The 26,446-nt window shown below is 55.2% G+C and overlaps 4 protein-coding genes across 5 annotated transcripts; all 4 read left to right on the top strand.

Annotated features, from left to right (window-relative positions):
* Nucleotides 1-553: 553 nt before the first annotated feature.
* Nucleotides 554-4,691, top strand: KLK12 (kallikrein related peptidase 12). Its single transcript, XM_045775206.2, has 6 exons — nucleotides 554-582; nucleotides 742-797; nucleotides 1,262-1,421; nucleotides 2,195-2,454; nucleotides 3,373-3,506; nucleotides 4,405-4,691. The coding sequence occupies exons 1-6, from the start codon at nucleotides 554-556 to the stop codon at nucleotides 4,558-4,560; spliced, it is 795 nt and encodes a 264-aa protein (XP_045631162.2). The 3' UTR covers nucleotides 4,561-4,691.
* Nucleotides 4,692-7,310: 2,619 nt separating this feature from the next.
* Nucleotides 7,311-9,909, top strand: KLK11 (kallikrein related peptidase 11). 2 transcript variants are annotated; one of them, XM_045775148.2, is made up of 5 exons: nucleotides 7,311-7,377; nucleotides 7,838-7,994; nucleotides 8,376-8,641; nucleotides 9,187-9,323; nucleotides 9,705-9,909. In XM_045775148.2, exons 1-5 carry the CDS (start codon nucleotides 7,338-7,340, stop codon nucleotides 9,855-9,857), a joined length of 753 nt encoding a protein of 250 aa, XP_045631104.1. In that variant the 5' UTR covers nucleotides 7,311-7,337; the 3' UTR covers nucleotides 9,858-9,909. The 2 variants fall into 2 exon arrangements, with proteins under 2 accessions (XP_045631104.1, XP_045631102.1); XM_045775146.2 differs by having other exon boundaries at nucleotides 7,338-7,377; nucleotides 7,838-8,012; nucleotides 8,277-8,641.
* A 2,418-nt stretch (nucleotides 9,910-12,327) lies between these two features.
* Nucleotides 12,328-15,482, top strand: KLK10 (kallikrein related peptidase 10). Its single transcript, XM_045775073.2, has 5 exons — nucleotides 12,328-12,418; nucleotides 13,091-13,274; nucleotides 13,895-14,169; nucleotides 14,310-14,443; nucleotides 14,947-15,482. Exons 1-5 carry the CDS (start codon nucleotides 12,328-12,330, stop codon nucleotides 15,097-15,099), a joined length of 837 nt encoding a protein of 278 aa, XP_045631029.1. The 3' UTR covers nucleotides 15,100-15,482.
* Nucleotides 15,483-19,216: 3,734 nt separating this feature from the next.
* Nucleotides 19,217-24,906, top strand: KLK9 (kallikrein related peptidase 9). The gene is made up of 5 exons (XM_045775068.2): nucleotides 19,217-19,259; nucleotides 19,431-19,587; nucleotides 22,764-23,029; nucleotides 24,168-24,304; nucleotides 24,754-24,906. Exons 1-5 carry the CDS (start codon nucleotides 19,217-19,219, stop codon nucleotides 24,904-24,906), a joined length of 756 nt encoding a protein of 251 aa, XP_045631024.1.
* Nucleotides 24,907-26,446: the final 1,540 nt, after the last annotated feature.

Here is a 26,446-nt window from a genome sequence, read left to right as displayed (position 1 = left end):
TACCCACCCTCCTGCCTATTCCCTGCGCAGGGCAGGGAGGGTCCCGGGTGTTGGCACCCCACCCTCCCCAGCCTTCCTCACCAGGAATCGGGATTAGAACTCAGCTCCCAGATCACCTTGAGTCATGGGTCTCGGGCGCTGGCTTGGAGAGAAATGGAGAAGGAGCGAGGTCGGCTCTTTCCCCCACAACCGTCCTGGGCCCTTCCCCCAACCTCTCCCCCCCATTTAGTTGTAAAGCTCAATTAGGTGCCATTAGCTGAGGAGAGTTTCTACAGGATTAAAGGGTGCCCCACCCCATGTCTTCCTGGTCCCCTTCCCTCTACCCGGAAATTGCATGGGCTGGGACAAAGAGAGTTAAAAGCTGTGTCAGCTGCCGGTCTGGGGCAGACAGACAGAAGGAGGGGGACCGGTGGGGCAGCATGACAGGTGGTTGAGAAGCCAGGTGGACAGTGGGAGAGTTGACTGGCAGGGTGGCAGGTGGATGACTGACAGGACAGGCAGGTAGTGGACAGACAGATAGCAGAGACAGAGAGGCCGAAACTGTGACAGCCACATGGAGGACCCAGCAGACAGAGGGATAAGGTGAGGAGGGGGCAGGTGGTCACCAATGGGGTGACACCCAAGACAGAGGGGGATGGGCCAGCATCCTGTCCTCTTGGGAGTCGCTGGTGGGAGGGTGAGCAAAGCAAGGGTGGGCTGACAGGGAAAGGGCCATCTCTGAGATTCCCCCACATTTCCCAGGACCTGGAGGCGGGCCACCCTGGGTTCCAGCATCCTGTTCCTCCTCTCCGTTACTGGTGAGTTCCCCAGGGGGACTGGGGCCTCATCTCCCCTTCCAGGTCTGGTCCCCAGCTTGGCACTGAGGAGGGCAGGGGGATGCCTCTGTGCCTCTGCTCACCTCCAGCTCTCGGGGCCCTGGCACCTCTGTCCCCCTGTATTTTTCAGTCCATCTGTCCTCTGTGTCTTCCTGTCACTATGCCTCTGTCCTTCCCCTCTCTCTCTCTGGATCTCTGTCTCTGTCTCCGTCTTATCTTTAAGTATCTCTTTTTTTCTCTTTCTCTTTCTCTTTGTGTCTCTGGGCTTTGCCGGGTCTTTTCATATTTGTCACTTGGTCTGTGTCTGCCTGTTCCCAGCTCTCTCTCAGGGCCTCTGCCCTTCTCTTGCCTCTCTGTGTCTTCATCTCTGCATCTCTCTTCCTATCTCTGACTCCCAATCTCTAGATCTCTGACCCCATGTCTCCGGCCCACACCCCTGTCCTCAGGGCTCAGTCAACCGGCCACAGAGAAGATTGTCAAAGGCAAGGAATGTGCCCGTCCCTCACAGCCTTGGCAGGTGGGGCTGTTTGAGGGTACCAACCTGCGCTGTGGGGGGGTCCTCATTGACCGCAGGTGGGTCCTCACAGCTGCTCACTGCAGTGGCAGGTAAGCCCCTGTCTGGGTGGTCCCTTCCAGGGGTAGGCAAAGGAAAGGTGGTGGGAAAGGGAGCCCTCAGTGTAGGGGCTCAGGAGAGGGGAGTATCAAGGATTAAGGAGATGGTCCTGCAACGAGAAGGTCTGAGGTTAGACCAAGAGTAGGACTTCCTCAACAATGGGCCTGGGGTGGGGCTAGGTGGGGTGGTAGGGTTGGAGGACAGGAAGGGTCCTGGAACTTGCCCACCTACTTGTTCCCATTCCTTTGTGTTGCCCTTCCTTCCCATATGACCTCTGTCACCATCCCAGCCTTTCTCTGACCCAGTCTGGGCAACCTCTCTGGGCCCCAGCAGTCCCATCTGTAAAATGAGGGGATTGAGCTTTCTAGGTCTGAAACGCCGAAGTTTTTTCAAAAGGGAAGTTTCAGACATGAAGAGGCGGATTGATTCGGGCACAGAACAGAGAGAATCCACGCATTACTCACTCGTTCCTTGAGCTGAGGGTGCTGACAGCCTAGGCAGCCTCTAGGTGCTGGGAACAGAGCAGTGAGCATGACAGTTGGATGTCTCTGCCTCAGCTAAGAGAACCAGAAAGGGACAGAGAAGCAGGGGCTTGGGGAGGAGAAGTAGGCAAACGGGAAATGGAAAAATGGTGACAGAGGGGAGAGACAGAGCAAGCTTGCCAGGGAGTTGAGGACAGATGGAGGTGCAGAGCAGCAGAGAGAGGATGGAGGGCCTGGGAGCCAGGGCCCCCCACCCACCCCTGCTGAGCCGCCTTGACCCCCAGCAGGTACTGGGTGCGCCTGGGGGAGCACAGCCTCAGTAAGCTGGACTGGACGGAGCAGATCCGGCGCAGCGGCTTCTCCGTGACCCACCCCGGCTACCAGGGAGCCCGGCACAACCATGACAATGACCTCCGGCTCCTGCGACTGGGCACCCCCGTCCCCTTGACTCGCAGCGTCCAGCCCCTGCCCCTGCCCACCACCTGTGCGGTGGCCGGCACCAAGTGCCAGATCTCGGGCTGGGGCATCACGAATCAACCATGGAGTAAGGGGACATCAGGGTCAGGGTCAGGATGGGCAGAGTCTGGAGTGTAGGGTGAGAGAGCAGGAGGCATGCCATTTCAGCAGATGGATGGATCAAGGTCAAACGTGAGGACTGTGGTTGGGGTCAAAGATCATGGAGGACCAGGCGTCTTGGGAGTCAAAGTGGTGCAGGGGTTAGGTATAGAGTCAGAAGTCATGGATCGGGATATGGTTAGAGGCCAGAGTGATGGCAGGGTTCATCAGACTGGAGTAAAAGGCATATATAAATAGGATCTTGGGGTCATGGGTCATGGACTCTAGTGTTAGAGGTCATTGTAGAGTTGAGGATGTGGGATCCAGATGTTGTGCAAGCTGGCCATAATCTGAGGGTGGAAACTGGGATTCGATTGGGGACCAATGATCTGGGATTAGACGCCCTAGAGGCTAGGGGTCATGAAGCCTGGGGTCAAATAAACAGGGATCATAAGTCACTTTGGAGTTGGGACCAATGGTTTATTGCTGACTTTGGAAATTTAAGAGAAGACAAGGAATGTGGGGTCTGGAGACAGACAGGGAACCTGAGGTCAAGTTGGGATCTAAGTATAGTAAGATTGGAGGTCAAAGGCCACAGCATCCAGAATTTAAGGAGAAAAGTGGGTCTGGATTCATTGCTTCTGAGGTTGGAGGGATAGAGGGTATCTTGAGTAATGGCACTCAGAGTCATACGTTAAAGGTCCGGGGACTGGGCCAATGAACTGGGGCAAAGGTCACTATGAAAAAAAGTCATAAATTTGAAATTCAGAAGTTTGTGGATTGTAGTGGGGAGGGTCACAGGAAAAGGGCAGGGTACAGACTTAGATTTGGCTTCCTTGAGTAGAGGAAGGTGGCCCCCAAGTGGGGAGCTTTGGGAAACCCTGTGGCTTCTATCTTCCACCTCCAGACCCATTCCCGGACCTGCTCCAATGCCTCAATGTCTCCATCGTTTCCAGTGCGACCTGCCAGGCTGTGTTCCCCGGGAGAATCACGGACAACATGGTGTGTGCCAGTGGCAAGGAAGGGGCGGATGCCTGCCAGGTGAGTGATTGAGGGCAATGCATGGTCACCCGGGGTAGGAAGTTGGGGACAGAGCAGGGGGGATGGGGGAGAGACAGATGTGGTCAGAAAGAAGGGGAGGCGCAGGATAAGGCAGGGAGAGCCAGGTGATGGAAGACAGAGAGGGGGGCGTGGGTGGAGAATAGAGAGGGGGAGGGAACAGAGAAGGAAAGATGGGAGGGGCCCAGGAGAAGGAGTGTAAGAGAGGAAGGTAGGGGAAGGCAAAGAGCTGGCAGGGATTTGGAACTGAGATGTGTAACCGGTTGTCTCTCCCCATACCATCCCCCAGGCGAGAGTGAGAAAATCTAGGATGGAGGCAGGAAAAGAGACTGCTGGCCTCTCCTGCCCTCGAATTCGGCTACCTCGTTTTTTTGGGTCCTCCAGGTTGGAGGCAGCCCCACCCTACTGGCTAAGGCTACAGCCTTTGTGCCTAAGACAACGTTTATAGATCCCGCCTTCCTTTGCTGGGACTGGTCACTGATGGCAGTGCTCTTTCCCTCATTGGCCAGGACCCCAGCCAATCGTCCTCTATAGAACTCCCATTGTTCCCCACCTCCTTTGCTAGGATTGGCCCTTGAAGATACTCTCTTCACTCATTGGTCAGAGCTCTAGCTATTGTCCTAGAGAGAATACCCTCCCCCACCTTTTATGAAGTCCTGCCTGCCCTGGGATTGGAGCCTTAGGGACAGTGTGTTCTTCCCTGTTGGTCAGTCCCTGCCGTGGAGGGAATTCAGGGAACGCAGCAATGCTCTTCTCTGATAACCAGGCTTGGAGCCTCTGTCTTCAAGACCTGGGAATGGGTTTGGGAGTCGGGGAAAGGTCAATGGGAACAGGATTTCTCCCTTACTCATTTGGTGCTGCTTCTTCTTCTGTATTCCAGGGTGACTCTGGGGGCCCCCTGGTATGCGGAGGAGTCCTTCAGGGTCTGGTGTCCTGGGGGACCGTGGAGCCTTGTGGGCAAAAAGGCATCCCAGGGGTCTACACCAATATTTGCAAATACGTGGACTGGATCCGGATGGTCATGAGGAAGAACTAACCTGCTCCCCCCAGGTCCACCCCTCAGCTTGGGGGCTACACTGACTGACCCTCGGAGCACCAACGCCTCCTCCGTTATCACCCCTGGCTCCCCCTCTTCTTGGGCTGGGGATCTTCTTCGCAGAACTCCAACTCCAGCCAGCCCTTCTAAGTCCCATGGTTGGGGGAGGAAGGAAGGTGTGTCTTCCTGGAATAAATGTAACTGGAGCTATGTCTGTCTATTTGATATCCCGGTGCTGGCTGACGCAGGAGGGAGGCCCCTCCATTCCCCTACCCACACATGTAGGAGTAGAGACCACAGAGCCGAGAGTTTTCCCTTAGGGGTCACGCAGGAACGGAGGAGAAAACGTTACTTATAACAATAAAAATGAGGGCCATTTTTTTTCTCCATCCAGCACTTTCGGAACAGTGCCCATGAAGGACCTGAGGGGGGAAAATTAGTGGCCCCAAAATACCAAATGAAAATTGCAAAATCAAAATTCACGACCATTTAATTAAATGTCTATAAAATGTAACATTCTTCCACCTAGCCCATTCCAGCCTGGCTTTGCTGGAGCTGTTAGGCACCCTTTACATTTAATGTGGGATGTGGGTTCGTTTTGATATGTCTATGATGATGGAGCACGGGGTGTAGCCTTAGGAAGCTAGAGGACCCAGCCTAGGTCTTAAAATAGTCCTGCCCACCCCCTGGGTTCTGTCTTCACTGCTGGCCAAAAGGTGCAAAGGGAGCTTCTCCCCAGTGAATGGAAGGGGAATTTGGAGTGGGAGAGTGAGGGGTGATGGTGACAGCGTGGGAATACTAGCTGGGTGCCTGCTGTGCTCGGCTCTCCTGGAGTCTTCCTCCCAACCACCCCAAGGCAGGGCTGTCCCCCCATCTTGCAGATGAAGAAACTGAGCCTCACCGGGGTGGAGTTCCTTGGCTCACGTCACTGTGGTAGGAAGAGGCAGAGCCGGGGTTTGAGGCCAGGGCTGGCTGCCTTAGGAACCCATACCCAGTCGTCTTGCCCCACTTCTGGTTAGGGGAGAAAGGAGGGCAAGACAGAGAGGCAGGAGATCTCACTGATAACAAGCAGGCCCGGAGATAGAGGGATCGGCAGACAGGAAATTGAGGTGCTCAGATTCGGAAGTCATCGGACCTAAGTCTCGCAGCGAGTAAGTGCTACAGCTGGATATGGGGGCCCCAGGGTTCCCGGGAGGCAGAAGCAGGAGAGGGGAGCGGAGGGAGGGGGGGCCAGAAGTGAAACCCCAGAGGAGCCCTAGGGGCTGGGGCCTTGCAGAGGGCTGACTCCCTTTCCTGGGCCTTGACTCCCACAGGCCCCAACCTGCCTCCCCCACCCTTCTGTCCTGCCCCTTCGGCTGGCAGCAGCCCCACCTCTGTGACGCCCCAGTTCCCCCCCTCCTTGGAGTGGAGAAGGGAGGGCCCAGAGGAAGCCAGGGGCCCACCTGGGCTTGGGCTCTGGGGACGGAAGGGAAGGGACAGGAGGAGAGACACAGAGCCTGGGAGAACGAGGTGGAGGGAGGCAGAGACAGAGAGAGACACAAAGAAAGATAAAGAATTAAAGGAGTCCTGCAGAGAGAGACTGAGAGAGACACAGAGATAGAGAGACAAAAAGACAGAAAGGCACAGGCACAGAGAGGCAAAGAGAAATATGGCCACAGAGTTACAAGAAGGCAGCAACCGGCAGAGATGAAGAGAGACAGACAGACCCGGAAGGATGTGAGAGAGGGGAGAAACTGCTAGAAGAGGGGCTTGGAGAGGTGACAGGGGCGGGCAGGCAGGCACACACACCCCACCCCCAGGGCAGTAAGGCAGGGCTAGGAGGCCCAGTCATCGGGCCACCCCGCACCTGCCTTCCGCCCCGATGCTCTGACCCAATCTGCCTCTCACCCAAACCACCGCAGCCGCCACGGCCACCGCCACCACCTGGCACCCAGAGCCCCAGTCCCAGAGCCCGTGAGTCAGGGAGGGAAGGGAAGACCCTCTCACCGGTTCCTGCGCTCCTGGAGCGAGCCAGGCTGCCTCTGCCTCCACACCATTTCTCCCTCTGCTCTGTCCTTCTGGGTTTGGGCCGGTGCTCTCTGCCTCTCTGTCTCTCCAGCTGCTGCCCTGCCCCCAACTTCAGGTCCCACTTTGATAGCTGAATCCAGCCCTCCACCCCACCCCCCTGCAGGCCAGGGCAGCTGAGGGCACTGGCCCTTGCCCTGACCTGCCCCACCTAGTTCCACCTGTCTGTCCTTCGAAGGGGCAGTGTTTCAGAAGGACGGGGCCTGAACCCTGTCTCAGGCTGGGCCCCCTACTGCACCCCGGGCAGCCCTCAAAGGGCCCATATCACCCTGGGGTGGATGCAGAATGGCACTGGTGGGGCCTGGCCACCTCTCAGGTGGGCAAGAAGGAAAACATTCTCCCAGATGCATCTCACAGGTACCATGGCTGACTTAACACAGGGCCAGCCAATCCCTTGCCCCCGCCAAAGCCCCTCCCAGCATCTGCCACATCTTCCTTGGCTATGGCTCTGAGAAGTTTCTAGTTGAGATTAGGCTCCTCCAAGGCCACCTTGACTCCAAAGATTTATTTTAAAGGTTTGGAGGCTGGGACGTTGTGGGAACTCGGGGGGTCCTCCAATCCTGTTGTTTCTCCCTGGGGGGAGCCAGAGCAGGCAGGGGAGGGAGGAGAGGGCATGAAAGAGTCCCTCCCGAGTCTCCCCATGAAGTGATTGGGCCCCTTGTCCCTTCTTGTTCCCAGAAGAACCTGGGGCCTGCCCTTCCCCTCTCCAGGCCATGATGATTCTTCAATTAATCATGCTTGCTCTGTTGACAGGTATGGTGGGGGATGGGGGAGGGCAGGGGCCTCCCACTCCAATCGCAAGGATCCCTCAACCCTCTATGTCTGGATATTGACTGAGCCAATGCTGAAAACACAGAATAACCCATAGGGCATCTAAATGGATATAGGAGCCATAATAAGGTCCCGAATGCCCCTTGCTGGGCCAAGAATAATCCCTTTAGATGCAGGAATGGGGAGAGGTCAAGGAGCGTCCCGGGGGGAGGGGGGGCAGGGCAGCTGCAGTGGGGCCAGAGACACTCAGTGTAGAACAGTAGCTACTGACCACCCCATATGGAAGGATTTCAATCATTTAATACCTGGCTCACCCAGACAGTGCATCCTCGCGGGGTGCCAGGCTGGCACCCAGACCACCCACCCCTTCTGTTCTCCCCACCCCCACTTCTGGGACTTGTCTCACGTCTGAGCCCCCTCTTTTGCCCTCACTCCCCTCCAGGGCATGTAGGGGGAGAGACCAGGATCATCAAGGGGTACGAGTGCTCTCCTCATTCCCAGCCCTGGCAGGTGGCTCTGTTCCAGAAGACAAGGCTGCTCTGTGGGGCAACCCTCATCGCTCCCAAATGGCTCCTGACAGCCGCTCACTGCCGCAAGCCGTGGGTGCGGGGGCTGGGGTGGGCCGGCAGGGGGCTGGAGACGGAGAGATGGATGGAGAGGGGCTTGAGGGTGGGGGAGGATATGATGGGGTCCAAGATGGGTGTGGGTAGGGTAGCGTGGACAATGGACACTGAGATCGGAGGGAAAGATGGAAGGTGTCGGACCTGGGATGGGGCTGGGAAGGGCGTTGGGTGCTGGAATGGGGATAGGGTTGGGAAGGAGACTTGGGTGGGAAGTGCAGATGAGGTCAGAAGTGGGGCTATGTTCCTTTGTTCTCTCAGGTGCTCTTATCCCTTCTCCCTCCTCCACGTCTCTCCCGACCTGCCCTCTCCTGCCTCTCCCCGACCTTCCATCTCTGACCGCCATCTCTCCCACCTCAGCCGATACATAGTTCACTTGGGGGAGCACAATCTCCAGCGGCGGGATGGCTGTGAACAGACCCGAATGGCCATGGAGTCCTTCCCCCACCCAGACTTCAACAACAGCCTCCCCAACAAAGACCATCGCAACGACATCATGCTGGTCAAGATGGAGACAGCAGCCTTCATCACCAGGGCTGTGCGACCGCTCACCCTGTCATCACGCTGTGTCACTCCTGGCACCCGCTGCCTCATCTCCGGCTGGGGCACCACGTCCAGCCCCCAGTGTAGGGGCTCCAGAGGGGGACACGGAGGAGGGGCGGGTGATCCCGATTGTGGAAGAACAGAGGGAACCAGAGGAACCTTCAGAAGGGAGGGTCCCAGAGTACAAGAGTACGAGAGGGGGCTCCCTGGGGGTGTCAGTAGTGGGATAAGTAAAAAAAAAAAAAGAGGGGAAATGTAAGAGCAGGGGAGGGTGGAGACTAAAGTCTGGGCCTTGGGGTCAGACAGACATGATGTGTGAGTCCAGATCCTCGCTGTAGGACCTCAGCACGTGGCTTTACCTCTCTGAACCTTGGTTTTCTTCTCTATAAAATGAGGATAATCACGCACACCTACCAGGGCTGGATTAGAGATAGTGCGGACAGAACGAATGCCATAATACATTTACTCGCTCGCATTACCAGTGCTGTTGCTACAAGCACAGAGATGAGCTGGCTGCAAGCAAGAAGAACAGGGACTGGCTGTGGTGTGGGTGCAGAGCGGGCACAGCAGTGTGGGGAAGGGGACCTGGGGCCCTCGTTTTCCACACCCCTTCATGCCGTTTCCACAGTGCACCTGCCCCATACCTTGCGATGCGCCAACATCACCATCATCAAGCACGAGGAGTGTGAGACGGCCTACCCAGGCAACATCACAGACACCATGGTGTGTGCCAGTGTTCGGGAAGAGGGCAAGGACTCCTGCCAGGTCAGGGGGCAGGGCCTGGGTTTCCAACCACATCCCCATTCCCGTCTCCTACCTCTATGTCTCTTCGTCTACACCTGCAATCTCATTCCCAACCCTGACTCCGTCTCCCCCTGCGACCCCAACTCCACATCCACCCCTAGTTCCCATTCCTAACTTCCACGGGACCCCGGCTCCACCCCTATTTCCAGCCCCAATCGTCCCCTGATAGCTCCAGCCTCGTCCCCAATCATCTCGCCAACCCCATCCTTAATCTCTACCCCACTCCTAACACCATCCCTACAACATCTCAGCACCACCTCCTCCCTAACACAGTGCCCAACTCTGCCCCCCTCCCATGGCCACTCCTCCTTTCTGACTGGTTATCTCTCTCTCCATACCCAGGGTGACTCTGGGGGCCCTCTGGTCTGTGACGGGTCTCTTCAAGGCATTATCTCCTGGGGCCAGGATCCGTGTGCTGTCACCAAAAAGCCTGGTGTCTATACAAAAGTCTGCAAATATGTAGACTGGATCCAGAAGACTATGGAGAACAACTAGCCAGGACCAGCCCAACACCCCGATCCCTACTTGGAGACATGGCTCTTGCTCATTTCTGTTAATCGTCAAGCCTGAGCGAGGACACCTTTATGTATTTTCAGCCTCCTTGATGATGAGAGATGTTGTAGCTTAATAATCAACTTGGGGTTTGGAATCAGTGAGGCCCGGGTTCAAATCTTGACTTGTACTAATTTGTGATTCTGGGAGACAGAATAGTTGTTTGGTTCTCTGTTGTATCCCCAAGCCCCAAAGACAGTTTCTGGCTCTCACCAAGGTTTCAATAAATACTGAATGAATGAATGAATGAATGAATCTTTGGATTGCTTACTATATGCCAGACCCCGATCCAAGGGCTTTTAAACATATCAACCAACTGAATCTTCACAAAGATTAAGTGCCATTATTATGCCCATTTCGCAGATGAGGAAACTGGGCACAGAGAAACAAGTCACGTGCTCAGAGTCCCACAGCCAGTAAGGAGACGAGCAAGGAATCTAAAGCAAGGTCTTGTCTTTCCTTTTCCCTTCCTTGCTTTTCTTTCTTTCTTTCTTTCTTTCTTTTTTTTTTTTTAAGCAAGGTGATTTCTTAATTACCAAGCGAAACTGCCGTGATTGAGGCTCGGTTTTCTTATCTGTAAAATAAGCCACCTTGCACATAATTAAGACCTAAGACAAGGAGCTCTCACTGTTTTCCTTTCCAACCTCCAGGCGCGGTAGTTCCTCCAGGACCTGTGCTGGCCGGTGCCATAGCCACTAACCACATGGGGCCGTTTAAATGAAAATGACCAAAAATCAGAAAAGGAATTCTTTGGTCATGCTCCCCACCCAGCGCATGCTCTGTAGCCACATCTGGCTGCTGTCCTGAGTGGCTCATACAGGGCACTTCCACCGTTGTAGAGAGTTCCACCGGGTAGTGCAGAGCCCAACAGCCTCTGGAGTTAACTCAGTTCCCACTGGAGAGGATACCCCACAGCTGGTCCAGAACTCAGGATCTTTTTTGACGTCCTGCTCGCCTTTCAGGGGAGGTTGCTGGCAGGAGGAGTCAGAGCCCAGAGCTGGAACTGGGACCTCCCGTTTGTTGGGTAGACTTGCTGTGTGACCTTCTGTGAGTCACTGCCTTCTCTGAGCCTCGGTTCCTCACCTGAAAGGAGGGAGTTGGTCCAGGTGATACTGACCCTCCTCTGTGGCCTTGGCCTCCCATGATTCATGGGCCCGTGTGTCACCTGAAGGCACACTGATGGCAGGGAGGACGCGATGTGAGCACACTTGGGTGTGATGTGCAGCGCCCCCCCCCCCCTCCAGCAGGAGGAAGAGGGGTGCTCGTCACTGGGACACACAGTGAGCCCACGGCTCGGGCTATGGGAATGGGCTCAGCACAGAGCTTCGCGCTGTCTCTGGGGCTCTGTCTCGTTCTCTCTCTGCCCCCTTTCTATCGCTGTGATTTCTTCTTTTCCTTGTCTGGGTGCCTCTGTGCGACTTTGACTCTTTCCTTCCATCTGTCTTATCTCTCTGCCTCCCTCTCTCCTGGCCAGCATTCTGGCTTTTCTCAGTCCCTAAGTATGCATTTCCCTGTTTATTTTCCTCACTCTTGGTCATCATCGCCTCTCTCCAACATTATCTCTGAGCCCCTGAGGCTACCTGGGAACATGGCATCCTCTCTCCCCCCACCTGAGAAGACTTTTTGAAACAGGAGACCTGGGGAATCCCCATGGAGTCCAGCTCCAAAAAGGGTGTTTGGGGCTCTAGAAGAAGCCTGTATTCCCGGGGCCGCTCCCAGGGCAGGAATCTGGGGCCCAGGTTGGGTGCCAGTCCCACCCACAGCATAATTAGGGAGAGGGAAAGGGAGGGAGTGAGTCCCCGGGGGGGAGGGTGGGGAAATTTCCGGGCTCTTCGAGGTTAAAAGGGAAGGCCAAGCCAGGGGTCCCAGGGCTGAGGATTCCAGCGGCCCACTCGGCGGGGTAGACGCACTTCTGGGTCTCCTCCCTCCTTCCCAGCAGCGACTCCCAGGTGAGGAGGGATGCACCTCCCCCTAGTAGGGGCGGGTCGCGAGAGCATGGGTGGGTACCTTCGGGTCTCGGGCAGCCCTGTTTGAGCCTCAGTTTCCCTATCGATGGCGCGCGCCTCTGAGCTTCGGACCCCCGCCCACCTGTGCAGGAGGGCGAACCCCAAACGCTGCTTGACGGGCAGTCCAGGAAAGCTCGGGCTGGGACCTCGCTCCCCCTTCGGGCATTGGTAGGTCAGGAGGACGCCACGAGGGGCGTCATTAGGGTCATTGTGCCCATATCGCGTGTTCCGGCCCGAATCTCCCATCCGTCCGTCCGCCCCCGAGGCTGTGGGCCGAAGGTTAAGCGGGTCTCCGCGGGCTGGGTTGGCCCAGGCCGGGCGGACCGGCGCGGTGGGGTGGGTGTGCGGGTGTCTCTGACAGGGCATCTGTTTTAACTCGTCCTCGCCCCCCAGCCTCGGTCCTGGCCATGGGACCCCCGCACCTCCACCTGTGTACCGCCTCTGGCACCCGGGCCCTGGCGAGGCTGCTGCTGCCGCTGCTCGTGACGCAACTCTGGGGTGAGGCGGGGGACAGGGCTTGGCGGGAGGTTCCTGGTAGAGTGTGCTTTCATCACCAAGCCCGCGCACCACTCCTCCTCTGGGGACCCCAGCACCCACCCGCCGATCCGGAGCAGGCTCGCCCCTAAGTCAGCCCCGCCCCTCTCCGAGCTCCGCTCCAGGGGGTCCCGCCCCCCGCACTCCGCCTGCATCCCTACGCCTTTCTCCGGGGTTCCTTTCCCAGCCCCTTACTCACCCCGGCCCCTCTCTCGGTCTCATGCTGTCCCCGCCCCTTCTTGCTCCGCCCATTTCTCCCCAGTCTTGCCTCGGTGCTTTGGCCCTCGCCCCTCTCCACCCGCTGCGCTGTCCCCGCCCCTTCTCCTCAAGCTCCGCCACGTTCTATCCTCGCCCCCTGGTGGCCCCGTCGCCTTCCATTCCCGCTCTGCTCCGAGCGCGGCGCTCTGTCCCTGTCCCTCCAGACGCACCCAGTTCGCTCTCCTCACTCCAGTCCGCTCGATTCCTTCCTCCTCCTTTCCCGCCGTCCCTCTCCTCCCACTTTCATTCGGTTCCTGCAGGACACCCAATTTCCACCCCCTCCAGCTTCCCTGGTTCTGGCTGTGGGCCCCCCAGCTCCGGCCCTAAACTCAGCCCTTGTCTTGCCTGCTCTGATCTCCACCCCTTTTCTTTTTCCAGCCGCGGAGGCGGTGCTGCTCCCCAGAAACGACACGGGCTTGGACCTCGTGGCCTCGGGCGCTCCATGCGCACGCGGTTCGCAGCCCTGGCAGGTCTCTCTCTTCAATGGCCTCTCGTTCCACTGCGCGGGCGTCCTGGTGGACAAGAGCTGGGTGCTCACAGCTGCGCACTGCGGGAACAGCAAGTAGGGGTAGCTCCTCGGGGCAGCCACGGAGGGGCTGTGGAGGCAGGCCCCGGGGTGGGGGCGGGAAGGGCTGCCGCACTTGAGTCCATGTGGGAGTCAGTTCTGGAGGGCTTCCTGTAGGAGGAGGGGGGGGGGGGTGTGCTGTGGCCGCCAGGGGGCGGTGTGGTCCTTCTAAGCGTTTCTGGGCCCGTCCACCACCCCGTCTTGTTGATACTCCTTGGGTTCCATTGAGGGGTAGATAGTTGTATGCAACTGGGAAGTCAGGGTCTGGTGTGGTCAGGAATTTAGAACTAAGGAAATTGTTCACCTCATGAGTCTCCACTGAGGGAGGAAGGAAGAGGGCTTACCCAGGTGGACCCCCAGCCCTCAATTCTTGCAGAACTCAGGCACCCAAACACCCGATCGTTCTTACCTGTGTCCCAAAAACGTAGGTCCCCAGCTCCCTTCTTCGCCTGCCACCTCCTCCCTCAGACCAGAAGTCCTCACCCTCAGACCCCTCCTCCCTCAGACCCAGGAGTCCAGGCTCCTACCCTGCTACCAGTATCCTCCTTCCCAGGGACTCAGAGTCTGGTCCCAGTCCCTAAGAAGCCTTTGCCCCCATATATCTCTTCCCTCCCTAGTCCTCTGTGGGCTCGCATCGGGGACGACCACCTGCTCCTGCTCCAGGGCGAGCAGCTCCGGCGGACCACTCGCCACGTTATCCACCCCAAGTACCACCAGGGCTCGGGCCCCATCCTGCCAAGGCGGACAGATGAGCATGACCTCATGCTGCTGAAGCTGGCCAGGCCCGCTGTGCTGGGGCCTCGCATCCAGACCCTGCGTCTGCCCTACCGCTGTGCCCAGCCTGGAGACGAGTGTCAGGTTGCTGGCTGGGGCACCACGGCTACCCGAAGAGGCAAGAGCTGGGGGTCCCTGGGAAATACCTTGAGGTCCAGGACTTTGGGTCTGAGGGAGGAAGGGGTTGAGGGCATAGACTCCTGGGTCCTGGAGGATTAGGGGCTGGCCCCGGGTTTACCTTCTGTTTTCTCCCATCAGTGAAGTACAACAAGGGCCTGAGTTGCTCCAAGGTCACTGTCCTGAGCCCTAAAGAGTGCGAGGTCTTCTACCCTGGTGTCATCACCAACAACATGATGTGTGCGGGACTGGACCAGGGTCAGGACCCCTGCCAGGTAGGGACTGACCGGTTTGGGTCTCTGACTCATGGGAGCTAGCTTAGGGAAGGTATGAGAAATCAGAAGGCCCCGGGCCCGTCCCCAACCCCAGCCCAGTGTCATCCCCGTGTCTGACTATCTCCTCGGCTCCCCCTTATTCGTTCCCAGCTCGACCCACTTCCCACCCCATCCTCAACTGCATTCCCATCTTCAGGCCATTCCTAAACCCCGACCCCATCCCTACCTCTCCACCCGCCTTCATCCCCTTGCCTGCCACAAGCTACAATCCCAGCACCATCATGTTTCCATTCTCATCCCTCCACCTGCTGTCCACAACCCCCAGTCCAGCCCCATCCCAACCCAAGCTCATGCTTAATTCCAGCCCCACCCCAAGCTCATCTTTACCCAAACGTAACTCCAGCCCTGCCCAAACCCCTCCCTTCCCCATCACTCTCCCAGACCCCCAAGGGGCAGCCCTTGGGTCCGTGTATTTATTTGATCTCTCCTCCTCCCACCCCCAGAGTGACTCTGGTGGCCCTCTGGTCTGTGATGAGACCCTGCAGGGCATCCTTTCATGGGGCGTTTACCCCTGCGGCTCCGCTCAGCATCCAGCTGTCTACACTCAGATCTGCAAATACAGCTCCTGGATCGAGAAAACCATGCGCTCCAACTGACCCAGAGGCCCTGCCACTCCACCAGCCGCCCCTTGCTCCTTCCTCCGCATTTGCAGGGGCTGGACTCTCCCCCTGCCCCGTTCGAACCGCCGTCGCCCATCCACACCTGCTAACATCTCTCCTCTTCCTTCACCTCCCCCCACCCACTGCCCCTGTCTGCGCACTTTGAAGCCAAAGGCCCAAAAATGGTGGCAAAATTTAATTCAAGAGAAGTGAGGAAGCTGGTGGTCACGCAGTGTCTGAGAGAAGCTGTCACACGCTCACCCTGCCTCCCTCTGCTTCTCCCTGCTCTGTGAACTCGGGCAAGCTAAGTATCCTCTCTGGGCCTCTATCCCCTCCTGTGGAAAACCAGGACAATGAAGTGCCTACCTCACAGATGCATTGTGAAGAGACATCACATCACCCGTGTGCATAGGTTGCTATGGTAATTATCAGTAAAGCATTAACGCAGGGGGTAGTGAGCCCTGATAAATGCTACCTGTTGTCATGATCTGTGAACGGGTCCTGGTGAGAATGACTCCATGTCCTGGAGAGAAAAGCACAGGGGTAGCCCCCAGTCCCAAGCCCCCTCGCCCCATCCTCAGCATCGCCATCCCTCAGGGCTGATGGGAGAATCACATTCCCCACCTTCCTCTCAAGTTCCGTGAAGCGCCCCTTAACCACTTCCTTCCTCCCTCCCACTGTTCCCCATGTCTGGGTCCACCCAACACCAGTTCCTCCTGTCCCAGCAGGAGCTGGGCCACCTCTGAGTCATCTGGTCCCTTCTGTGCCCTCCTGGGGCCACTGGAACCCAAGGGACCTCACCCCGGATTCATCTCAGCCTCTAAGACCAGAGGAACCCTCCCCGCCTTAGGTGCTAAGTTCGTGTAAAGAAGTCCTCTGAGATCTAGCCCCTCACCAACCGCAAGCTGCAGTCCCGCTCCACTGTATCCCCGTTCTCCTCTGATCCAACGCCCATAAGCCCCAGCCCACCGCCATCCCCACCCTAGCCCAAATTGGCTTGGAAATTTCACCCTGAAAATTCAGAAGGAGAAAGGTTCTCTTCCTCTCCCTGGAAGTGTCTCCATGTAAATATTCCTACTCTGGGGGGTGCTCTACACGGCACCCAGGCGGGGCTAACGGATGTCTGGGCACCTCCATTTAGCCCGGACTGGGGAGACGTAACCTCAGCTGAACATACACAACAGAAATGTCCCATCCAGCACCGGTTGCCCTTGTTGCGCTTTCAAACGCCAATTTACCGAGCACCTGTTATATGGCAGGCCGAATGCTGGGCACACAACCACAAGGTCCTTGCCCTCGCAGAGCCCGCAGAAGGCTGGCACACAGTCTCCGGCTCCCTTCCTCTGTCCCCATTAGCACACCCAGGAAACGCCACTCAGGCATATCAGCTGAGTTTGTCATGCAAGACTCAGAAGAGAAGGAGGTGGGAACTCGATTCATTTTTTAAGGCACAACGCCGGTTCCTTTAGTCATCACGGTACAAGTGTTTACTGAGCTGTGTCCTACTCTAGGTCCTGGAGATGAATCAGCCCAAGCTCTACCCTCAAGGAGCTGCTAGTCAGGTCAGGGAGACAGGCAAGACTTCCATTCTTGTCATTCAGGTTTCTATTCAAAAGTCACCTCCTTAGAGAAGCCCTCCAGGATTGCCTCAGTGAAAGGGGTCCCCTGCCCTCATCAAGACAATGATCCATTGCTCGGTTTATATCTTTTGCAGCACTTGTTAGAGCTGAAATGACCTCATTTACTTGTCTACTGCATAACGGTCTGTCCCCTCTCTCTCCCGATTCAGTCCGTGAAAGCAGGGACTCTGATTTATTCACTGTGAGTTTTCTTAAGTACCTGGTACAGTGCCTGGCACGCAGAAGCTGCTCAATACATCATTGGATTAACAGAAATTGATCAGTGCTGCACCAGATGGAGGCACAGGGTGCCCACAGGCCATGGACTCTTTCCGAAGGAGTCAGGGAAGTCTTCTCAGATCAGGGGACATTTGCTTGGGGTTTAAAAGGATAAGTAGGAGTGTACCAGGTAGAGAAGGAAATGGATTTCTGTCACTTACTTTGTGACCTTGAGAAAATTACTGAATGCTTTCTCGACCTCAGTTTTCCCCTCTGTGGAATAGAGATCGGATAGACTCTTGTGAGAATTAAATGAGATGATACAATATAATATGAAATGCTTACCTGCCAGGCACAGAGTATGGTCAGTAAAGGTAGTTATCAAGGGGCGCCTGGGTGACTCAGTCAGCTGGGCATCTGAGTCCTGGTCTCCGCTCAGGTCTTGATCTCAGAGTCCTGAGTTTGAGCTCTGCGTTGGGCTCCATGCTGGTCGTGGAGCCTGCTTAAAAAAAAAAAAAAAAGTAAATAATATTTTTTAAAAAGGTAGCTATGGAGATGTTATCAGAAGCAGTTAGTATGGCACATAACCCATAGTGTCTCTGGTCTTCCATCCCTGTCTGGAGAGAAAGACACCCTACAACCAAGAGCGAGGTGTATTATAATGGGGGCGGTGCAGGGTTCTGTAGGAGACGGACAGACTTTCTGCCTTTGTCGAATGCCTCCCGTGTGCCGGGTACTGTTGTGTTTCCTATGGATTCACTCAATCGCCCCCCAACCTGGATTATTATTACTTCTTAATAGATGGGCCAACTGAGAGGGGTCCAGTGACTTGCCCAAGGTCACACACCTAATAATTGCCCGCATTGAGAGTTGGACCCAGGTGGTCCATTTCCAGAGTCCATGCTCTAAGCCACTACACCAAGTGACACACTCAAGGGGAGCCCAGACTCAGAGTGATAATCAGGCTTATAGCAACAGAAAGTGGAGGAGTCTCTGAGTGTCCAGGGGAGGAAAAGATGCGTTCTTCCTTGAGAAATCAGGGGAGACTTCCTGGAGGAGGGGGCATTTAGGTTGAATCTTGAAGGATGAGTAGGAGTTTACCAGGAAAAGAATATGGAGAAAGACATTCACTCATTTAATTAACATCTCCTGAGGCCTCCTGAGAGCTCAGCCCCGAATGGGTGATTCTGGGGACACAGAGATGAATCAGAGCTGGGCTTGGCCCTGCAGGGGCTGCCCATCTGATGAGGAGGAGGGATGGGGAGAGAGGCAGGTAGGATGGCCTGATGGGAAGGACAATGGTGGGGAGATGAAAAAAACAGGGCAATGTTCTCAGGACTTGGCCCAGATCTGGTGGTATTAAGAGAAAAGGAAAGTGCTTTATTCCAGGCAGGCTGGGCATGTGGGTCTTGGGTGGTAGGGATATGAAGAAGGGGGTAGAGTAGCTTATGACAAGAGTGAGTCAATCCAGTTGGAACCATATTTCCTCAACCTTCTAGGAGAGGCTTTTGTCCTTGCAGGAAGGGACCCACGTGCCCGGGGCAGGGAGGGCTCTGTAGGGGGTTTACACGTGTGTGGCTCTTGTGGTCTCTGCCTTGCTCAGTCTCTGTCTCTCCCTCTCTCTCCTTCCCTCACCCTGGATCCTTCTGTACCTCTGTTCCTCTCTCCTTTTTTAAATTTTCTCTCTCTTTCCCTGCCTTGCCGCATCTGGCCTGCCTTCTTCCTATTGAGTCTCTGTTCTTTCTCCCAATCCTCACCTGCTTTTTTTTTGGGGGGGGGGTGTCTTCCTGCGTATCCCTCCAGCCTGCCCCAGACAGAGGTCCTAGCTCACCACAGCTTCATTCAAGATAAACCTAGGACCCAGCCTTAGGGATCGTCTTTCCCTCTTCCTCCTCCAGACCAGCCTTAGGGATTGTCTTTCCCTCTTCCTCCTCCAGACCACAGAACATCCTGTATCCAGGTCCTGCATCCTGAGATCATGGGAATGAGTGTTCCCCTCTCTGGAGATCCCAGGAGGACTCCGCATCCCAGGGCTCCTCCCCCATTCAGTCCAGCCCTGGCCCAGCTCATCCGGCTCAGGGGGGGTCCCCCTGCATTGCCTCCATTTCCAAGGCCCCCAGTCAAGGCCCCAGGGCTTCCCCCTCCCCCTGGGACGTTTCCCAACCCAGATTAATCACAGGGGCGGCCCCAGAGAGGAGGAAGGAGATGGCATGGCTTACCTTCAAGAAGCACAGGGCAGCCTGAACGCGTGCTCAAGACCCAGGCACCCCGAGGTCATGAGGCTGGGATTCGTCTGTTCTCTGCTTTCTCTTCTGACAGGTGAGGCTCCAGCCCTCGGTCCCGCTGCCCTTCCGCGGTCCCGGGACCCCCACCAGGCAGCTCGCCCTTGACCTCCCAGGCTTCCGCTCTTTCCTGCTAGGCGTCTAGCCCGTCTCCCCCAGCCCTCCCACCGTGCCTGTCAATGACCCCTCTGCCTCCACCTCACCCCAGGGCATGGCTGGGCAGACACCCGAGCCATCGGGGCTGAGGAGTGCCGCCCCAACTCGCAGCCCTGGCAGGCCGGGCTCTTCTACCTCACCCACCTCTTCTGCGGGGCTTCGCTCATCAGTGACCGCTGGCTGCTCACAGCTGCCCACTGCCACAAGCCGTGAGTGACCCGGGTGCCACTGGGGCGGGGGGGGGGGGGGGTTAGGAGGTAGGGGAGGGGTGAGGGGGGCAAGGGGCCTTCGGTAGAGGAGGGAGGGAGCTGTGGTTGGGAGGGATTTCGCCTTCTCTTCTGTGCCCAAAAGTTCACCTCTTAGAATCAGAGTTGACCCTCCAAATTCTAGAGTCCCGAAGAATCTAATTATAAGGGTCTAAAATTCAAAACTCTTGGAAACCTAGACTCTGACCCAGAAAAATCCGGAGTCACAGACTCCTAAAATCTCAGATCCACGAAATTCCACATTAGTTTCGGTGAATTCTAGAATTGAGACTCAGACTGGTAGAATCTTAGGAGCCTAGAGCAGCGCGGCCCTGTGGGTAAAAACTCCAGCCACATAGTTAAGTTTAAATTTTCTTTTCTTTTTCTTTTCTTTTCTTTTCTTTTCTTTTTTCTTTTTTTTTTTTTGGTAAGGTTTTATTTATTTGAGCGAGAGAGAGCAGAGCGAGGGAGAGAGAGAGAGAGAGTGTGTGTGTGCACAGGTGGGGGAGGGGCAGAGGGGGAAGCAGACTCCCTGCTGAGCAGGGAGCCCCTCTGATCCCAGGACCCTGGGATCATGACCTGAGCCAAAGGCAGACACTTAACCAAGTGAGCCACCCAGGTGCCCCAAGTTTAAATTTTCTTTCTTTCTTTTTTTTTTTTTAAGATTTTATTTATTCATTCGACAGAGATAGAGACAGCCAGCGAGAGAGGGAACACAAGCAGGGGGAGTGGGAGAGGAAGAAGCAGGCTCATAGCAGAAGAGCCCGACGTGGGGCTCGATCCCAGGACCCCGGGATCACGCCCTGAGCCAAAGGCAAACGCTTAACCACTGTGCCACCCAGGCGCCCCCCAAGTTTAAATTTTCTAGTAGACATATTACAATAGTAAAAAAGAAAGGATTAACATTAATTTTAATAATAGATTTAACTTGACACCCTCAAACCATTATTTTATTTTATTTTATTTTATTTTATTTTATTTTATTTTATTTTATTTTTTAAACTTAAATTCGATTAGCCAACATATAGTACATCAGTAGTTTTTGATGTGGTGTTCAATGATTCGTTAGTTGCGTATGACACCCAGTGCTTATGAGATCACGTGCCCTCCTTACTGCCCATCACCCAGTTACCCCATCCCCCCACCCCCTCTCTTCCGCAACCCTCAGTTTGTTTCCCCAGAGTCAAGAGTCTCTCATGGTCAAACAAATATTTTAATATGCAATCCCTTTTTAAATACTTATGAATGATATAGTTTAGTCTTTTTTAATACCACGCTTTTGAAATCAGAAGTGTATTTTACACATAGGACATGTCTCAATTTGGACCAGCCACGTTTCAAGTGCTCAATAGTTGTATCGGCCAGCACAACCCTAGAATCTTAGGTTCAGTATTCTAACTAGGTTCATTGAATATAGAAGCTCATGGTCCTAGAATCTTTGATTCACAGTATCCCAGAATCCTGTGACTTGAAGAATTCTAGAATCTTGAATCGATCGAATTCTAGACGTTTATATTCATAAACGTCTAGAATCTGGTGAATTAAACATCTTAGAATGCTATCCTTCCAGAGTCTTAAAATCCCCAAAGTTTTAATTGAGAGAATTCTAGAGTCTCAAACTATTTGAACTCTAGATTCTTAAATTTCTAAAATCATAGAATTACAGAATTCTAGGGACGCCTGGGTGGCTCAGTTGGTTGAGCGTCTGCTTTCGGCTCAGGTCATGATCCCGGGGTCCTGGGATCAAGTCCTGTGTCTGGCTCCTTACTCAGCAGGGAGCCTGCTTCTTCCTCTGCCTGCTACTTCCCCTGCTTGTGCTCTCCCTCCCTCTCTTTCTGGCAAATAAATAAATAATAAAATCTTTTTAAAATACATTAAAAAATAATTACAGAATTCTAGATTGATGAAATTCATTTTATAAACCCAGAATACTAGAATTCTAGGCTCTTTAAATCCTTGATTTCATTCAGATAACCTTAAAACCCCAGACTTTTGACCTAGAGAAATATAGAATGTTAGAATATTGGATTCATAGCATTCTAGAACATAGAATTCTAGAATCGTGGATTCCTAGGGTGTTAGAATCTTGGAATTCTAGAATTCCAACAGAATCTTAGCATCTACCTGATGCAGAAATCCAGAATTTCTATATTACCTCTGGAAAGGGGTAGCCCATCTTGTTCTGATATTCTTCTCTCCAGGAATGAAAGACAGGTGCTGAATGAAGCACAGAATGCTGTGTGGGAATTTCCCATCATGCATTGCTCCACAACAGGGCCTCTTTCAGCTCAGGTCTGTACTTAAGACCAGGAGAAGAATGTTCAGATTTCAGTTCCGAAGACTAAGGAGAGAAGCAGAGATATGGAGGTAGGAAAGATTCAGGCTTGAGGACGAGTTGGGGGAAATTGGTTTCCCAGACACGGAGCCCAGGCAACGAGGTGACAGAGATAGAAATAATGTCTCATACTCTTTCCAATCCTGAATTCTCAGTCATAAGCCTGGTCCTTAAGGTCAGAGATCAGAGGCCAAGGAATAGACATGCACATCCCCAGAGAGTCCCCAGTTGTCCAGGGCAGGGGCCCAGAGCAGAACAAGTGAACTGAGAGCTTGAGGTCAGGCCTCAGAGAGACACGCATTGAGGGTGAGGGATATGGCTGACAGGAGAAGCCTAAGGCCATGCATGACCCCAGCTTGGGGATTTTCCATTTCCCATCCCCGTCCATGCACACACACATACACACACACACACCACACACACACAGAGCCACTCCCCACAGAAGCCACCAGACCTGTGGGGGCAGGGGGTGGGGCTGTCGTGTGGTAGGTGGAGCCCCCATGTGCCTACACAGTTCCAGGGGACCCAGGTCACCACCAAGGCTCCAGGTGGGGCAGGAAGGAAGGTGGCTCACTTGGTATGGCACTAGGAAGGGGTGTGAGCTTTTAGGGGACAGCTACAAAGGTAGAGGCAGACGAAGGGATGGAGTGAGAAGGTGGGGCCCAGAGAGGGTGTGTGCCTTGCTTTAAGTCACACAGCACTCTGGGTCATACAGAAACGATGGGGCCCAGAGAGAGTGTAGGGCTTGTGGAGCCGTATCATCCTGGTGGACACCCAGCCTGACCTCTGAAGCCTGTCCCAACAGGTATCTGTGGGTCCGCCTTGGGGAGCACCACCTCTGGCAATGGGAGGGCCCAGAGCAACTGTTCCGGGCCACCGACTTCTTCCCCCACCCTGGGTTCAACAAAGACCTCAGGGCGCATGACCACAGTGATGACATCATGCTGATCCGTCTGCCCAGGAAGGCATACCTGGGACCTGCTGTGCAGCCCCTCAACCTCAGCCAGACCTGCGTCTCCCCAGGCACCCAGTGTCTCATCTCGGGCTGGGGGGCCGTGTCCAGTCCTAAGGGTATAGCCTTGCCCACAACCCAATCCCTTCTGTCTCATGCTGAGGGTCTGAATCCCCCTATTTCTCTATCTCTGCCTTTTCTTCTCTTGATAGATAGATAAGGAAAAAATCCAAGATGCTGTAAATTACTAGATGTATCATTGTTTACAACCACTAAAAACAGGGCAAAAAAGTTCCCCTGATCCTTGTATGACACCATTTGCTGGAAGACGCACCTGATTTCAGAGATGTTTAAATATGAAAATATACACTTCATAGAATTGAAATAAGGCCTACGTCTCTCAGAGTCATAAATCAGCAACCCATTAACCACATTTAGCCTCCCACATCAGTCTTTGTTTTCAAAATGCCTTGAAAAAAGAGTCTGAGCTTGGGAGATTTTACGTAAAAGCCAAATTTCTGCAGTTGCTGAGAAAACTCAAAGAACTGGCAACGCGGGACCCACATTCCCCAAATAGTGACAATTGGGCAGCATCAATGGACCAGATGCGGTTCTCTGGGCCACTCTAGTGCCCCCTACTGGCTGCTGTGTCCGCACAGTCCCCTCCACCCACTTCTATTTGCCTGTCAAGCCCATCTGAATCCATGCCCCTAGATTATATATGTGGATATATGCATATCTCTATCCATCTCTATATTATACACGCTGTATCTCCCTGTCTGTGTCTAGAATCTCTTAAGTCTTTATCTTTGTCTCTGTCAATGACCATAAATGTCTCCTCCTTTTCTCATTACCTTCTCCCTTGGCATCTCTGGGACTGTTTCTTGCTCTTTTCTCTTTCTTCGTTGCTTCCTCTGAGAATCTCTTTCCCCTTAAGAGGTCTAACTCCTGCCATGGTCTCTATTTTTCTCTGTGGGTCGTGTATGTATCTCTTCTTGGCTCTTGGCTCTCCCATCTTTCTGTTTCTCTGGCTCTCTCTCTGGCTCTCTCCCTCTCCTCAAACGTCTGTTTCTCTTTTATGTTATGATTCTCTTTGTCACCATCTCTTGTTTCTATCTTTGAGATAGAGAGAGTCTATCTTTGAGAGTCTTTCTATCTTTGAGAGTGGTTCCTTAGGGAAGGGTCTGGGGGGAGGGGCTGCTGAGTGTGATGGGCACAGCTGCTGATACTCTATGGGTGGCTGTCTTTTGCCAACAGTGCAGTACCCTCTCACACTACAATGTGCCAACATCAGCATCCTGGATCATGAACTCTGCCATCGGGCATATCCGGGCCACATCTCGGACAGTATGCTCTGTGCTGGCCTCTGGGAGGGCGGCCGGGGCTCCTGCCAGGTAAGACCTACTCTGGGGAAGAGGGGAATGGGTATCCTGCCAGATTTCTGGATCCTAGGAAATTAGAGAGTTGGGGGCCCCAGAATTCCTGGATGAAAGCAAGGAGGGATCCGGGACACTTGAGTGCTGGGAGAGGATGGGGCCAAGGCCAGGATTCCTGGATTTAAAGGGGACTGGAGGCCGGGACTTCAGGATCTAAAGGAGGAGAGACTGGGAGGACAGACTTTAAGTCCTGGGGGAAGAGAGGACTAGGATCCCAGAGTCCTAAGTGCAGGGGTGAGGTGAGGGCTATGAGCTCTTACTCCTGGGTCTGAGGGAGGAGGGCCTGGCCGCCTGGATGCTAAGGTGTTGGGAGAGGAGGAAACTGGGGGCTTCCTGAGAGGAAGTGGCCAGTGTAATATCATGAATACACCTGCTTAAACGTTTCTTTGCTCTTCTGCCGCGCACAGGGTGACTCTGGGGGTCCCCTGGTTTGCGATGGGACCCTGGCGGGTGTGGTGTCCGGCGGTGCTGAGCCCTGCTCCAGACCCCGGCGCCCCGCTGTGTACACCAGCGTGTGCCACTACGTGGACTGGATCCGAAAGACCATGGAAGACAACTGAGCCCTCGTGCCGTGGGCGACAAGAGAGGAGGGTAGCGGGGAACTGCAGAGCTCTGGCCTCAGAGGTCTCGGAGCGTGGCCTCACCTGCCCCGAGACGCCTTCTGGATCTTCAGGCTTGGCGCCCTCAGGGCCGGCCGGGTCGGAAAGCAGCGGGGAGACACCTCCGCCCCTGTAGCCCCGCCGCCGTGACGTCACCAGAGCTGGCACCACCCGCGTGGAACAGCTTCACCTGTGGCTACGGTCCAGGAGCACCTCCCTCAGACAGCTCCTCCCCTCGGAACTTTGCCCAATGAGACTTCCCCTCCGGGCCCCGCCCCCTGTAATCCCGCCCCCTCAGTGGGAGAGCCCGCCCCCGTGACGTCAGGGGCCCTGTAGCTTCCCCTACTAGCCACCGATGCACGGTCGGGCTCCGCCTCTCCGCCCGCGCCCCTGGGTATTTGAATCCTGGCGGGGACCCGACTGAGAGAAGTTGGGGGAGGGTCTCGATTCATTCAGATTCAATGGAAGATTTTACAATAAACGCGGGGAGCCGCGCCTTCCCTTTGCCTGCGTTGTAGGATGAAGGAAGAGCAACGGGTGGGCGGCGGTGGGTACACACGGAACAGCCACCGTACAGCAATTCCCCCTTAAGCCCCTAGTAACTGGTCCTCCCTAAAGTCTGTCTCCATCAGCCCTATTGCAGCAAGGCCGCTGGGCTCTGCTTGGGCTGGTCCCGTCGCCCCCAGGGGAAGGGGAAACCAGGTCACGCTACCTCCCAAACCTGCCTTCCCAGATCCTGGACCTCTCAGGGGGCAGCGGGCGCGGCCTGCTCCGCCCTCAGAAGACTCATCTTTCTTCCATTTCCAGTTAGTGGCAGCAGCCCCCTGCTCCCACAAGAACCCAGGCTCCAAGTCACTCCTAAAAAGACTTAAGAATTCAGCCCCTACCCCCTTCTCCCTCAGACCAAAACTTCAGCCTATTCCCCCCGCCCCCGACTCAAAAGTTCTGGGTCCCTAGCCCCCTCCACCGTCAGACTCAGGAATCCAGAACCCCATTCCTTCCCCTCCCAGGTCCAGGAGTCCAGACCTAACCTCCCTTCCCTCAGTTCAGGGTCTGGGCCCCCAGTCCCTATTCCCTCAGACCTACAGTCTGGATCCCAGCCCCTCCTCCAGCACCAGAGTCTAGATTCCCAGCGCCCTCCTCTTTCAGACCCAGGATTCTGGGTTCCAGCTCCCTTTTCCCTCAGACCCAGGAGTTCAGACCCCCAACCCCTACCTCCCCTGGACCCTGAGTCCAGATCCCCAGCCCCCTCCTCCCTCGGAGTCAGTTGTCCGGGTCCCTGCCCCTTTCTGTTTCAGACCCAGAAGTCACAGCACTGACGTCCTTCTGTCCTTCTCTCCCAAGCCTGGGGAGGTCCAGATCCTAGCCACCACAACCCGCACCCCTCAAAGTTTCCCTTTCAGGCCCTTAGCCCCTCAGCCCCTCCTCACTCATACACAGGGTTCCAGTTCCCAGATGCTCTGCGGGCTCCCGAGCGGGAGGAGGCGGAGCGGGAGGCGGA

Source organism: Ursus americanus, chromosome 21 (genome assembly GCF_024610735.1).
Source record: "Ursus americanus isolate L20-20 chromosome 21, mUrsAme1.1.p, whole genome shotgun sequence".
NCBI classification, from domain to species: domain Eukaryota; kingdom Metazoa; phylum Chordata; class Mammalia; order Carnivora; family Ursidae; genus Ursus; species Ursus americanus.
Note: the sequence above shows the minus strand (reverse complement) of the source record. Positions and strands in the feature narration are given on the sequence as shown.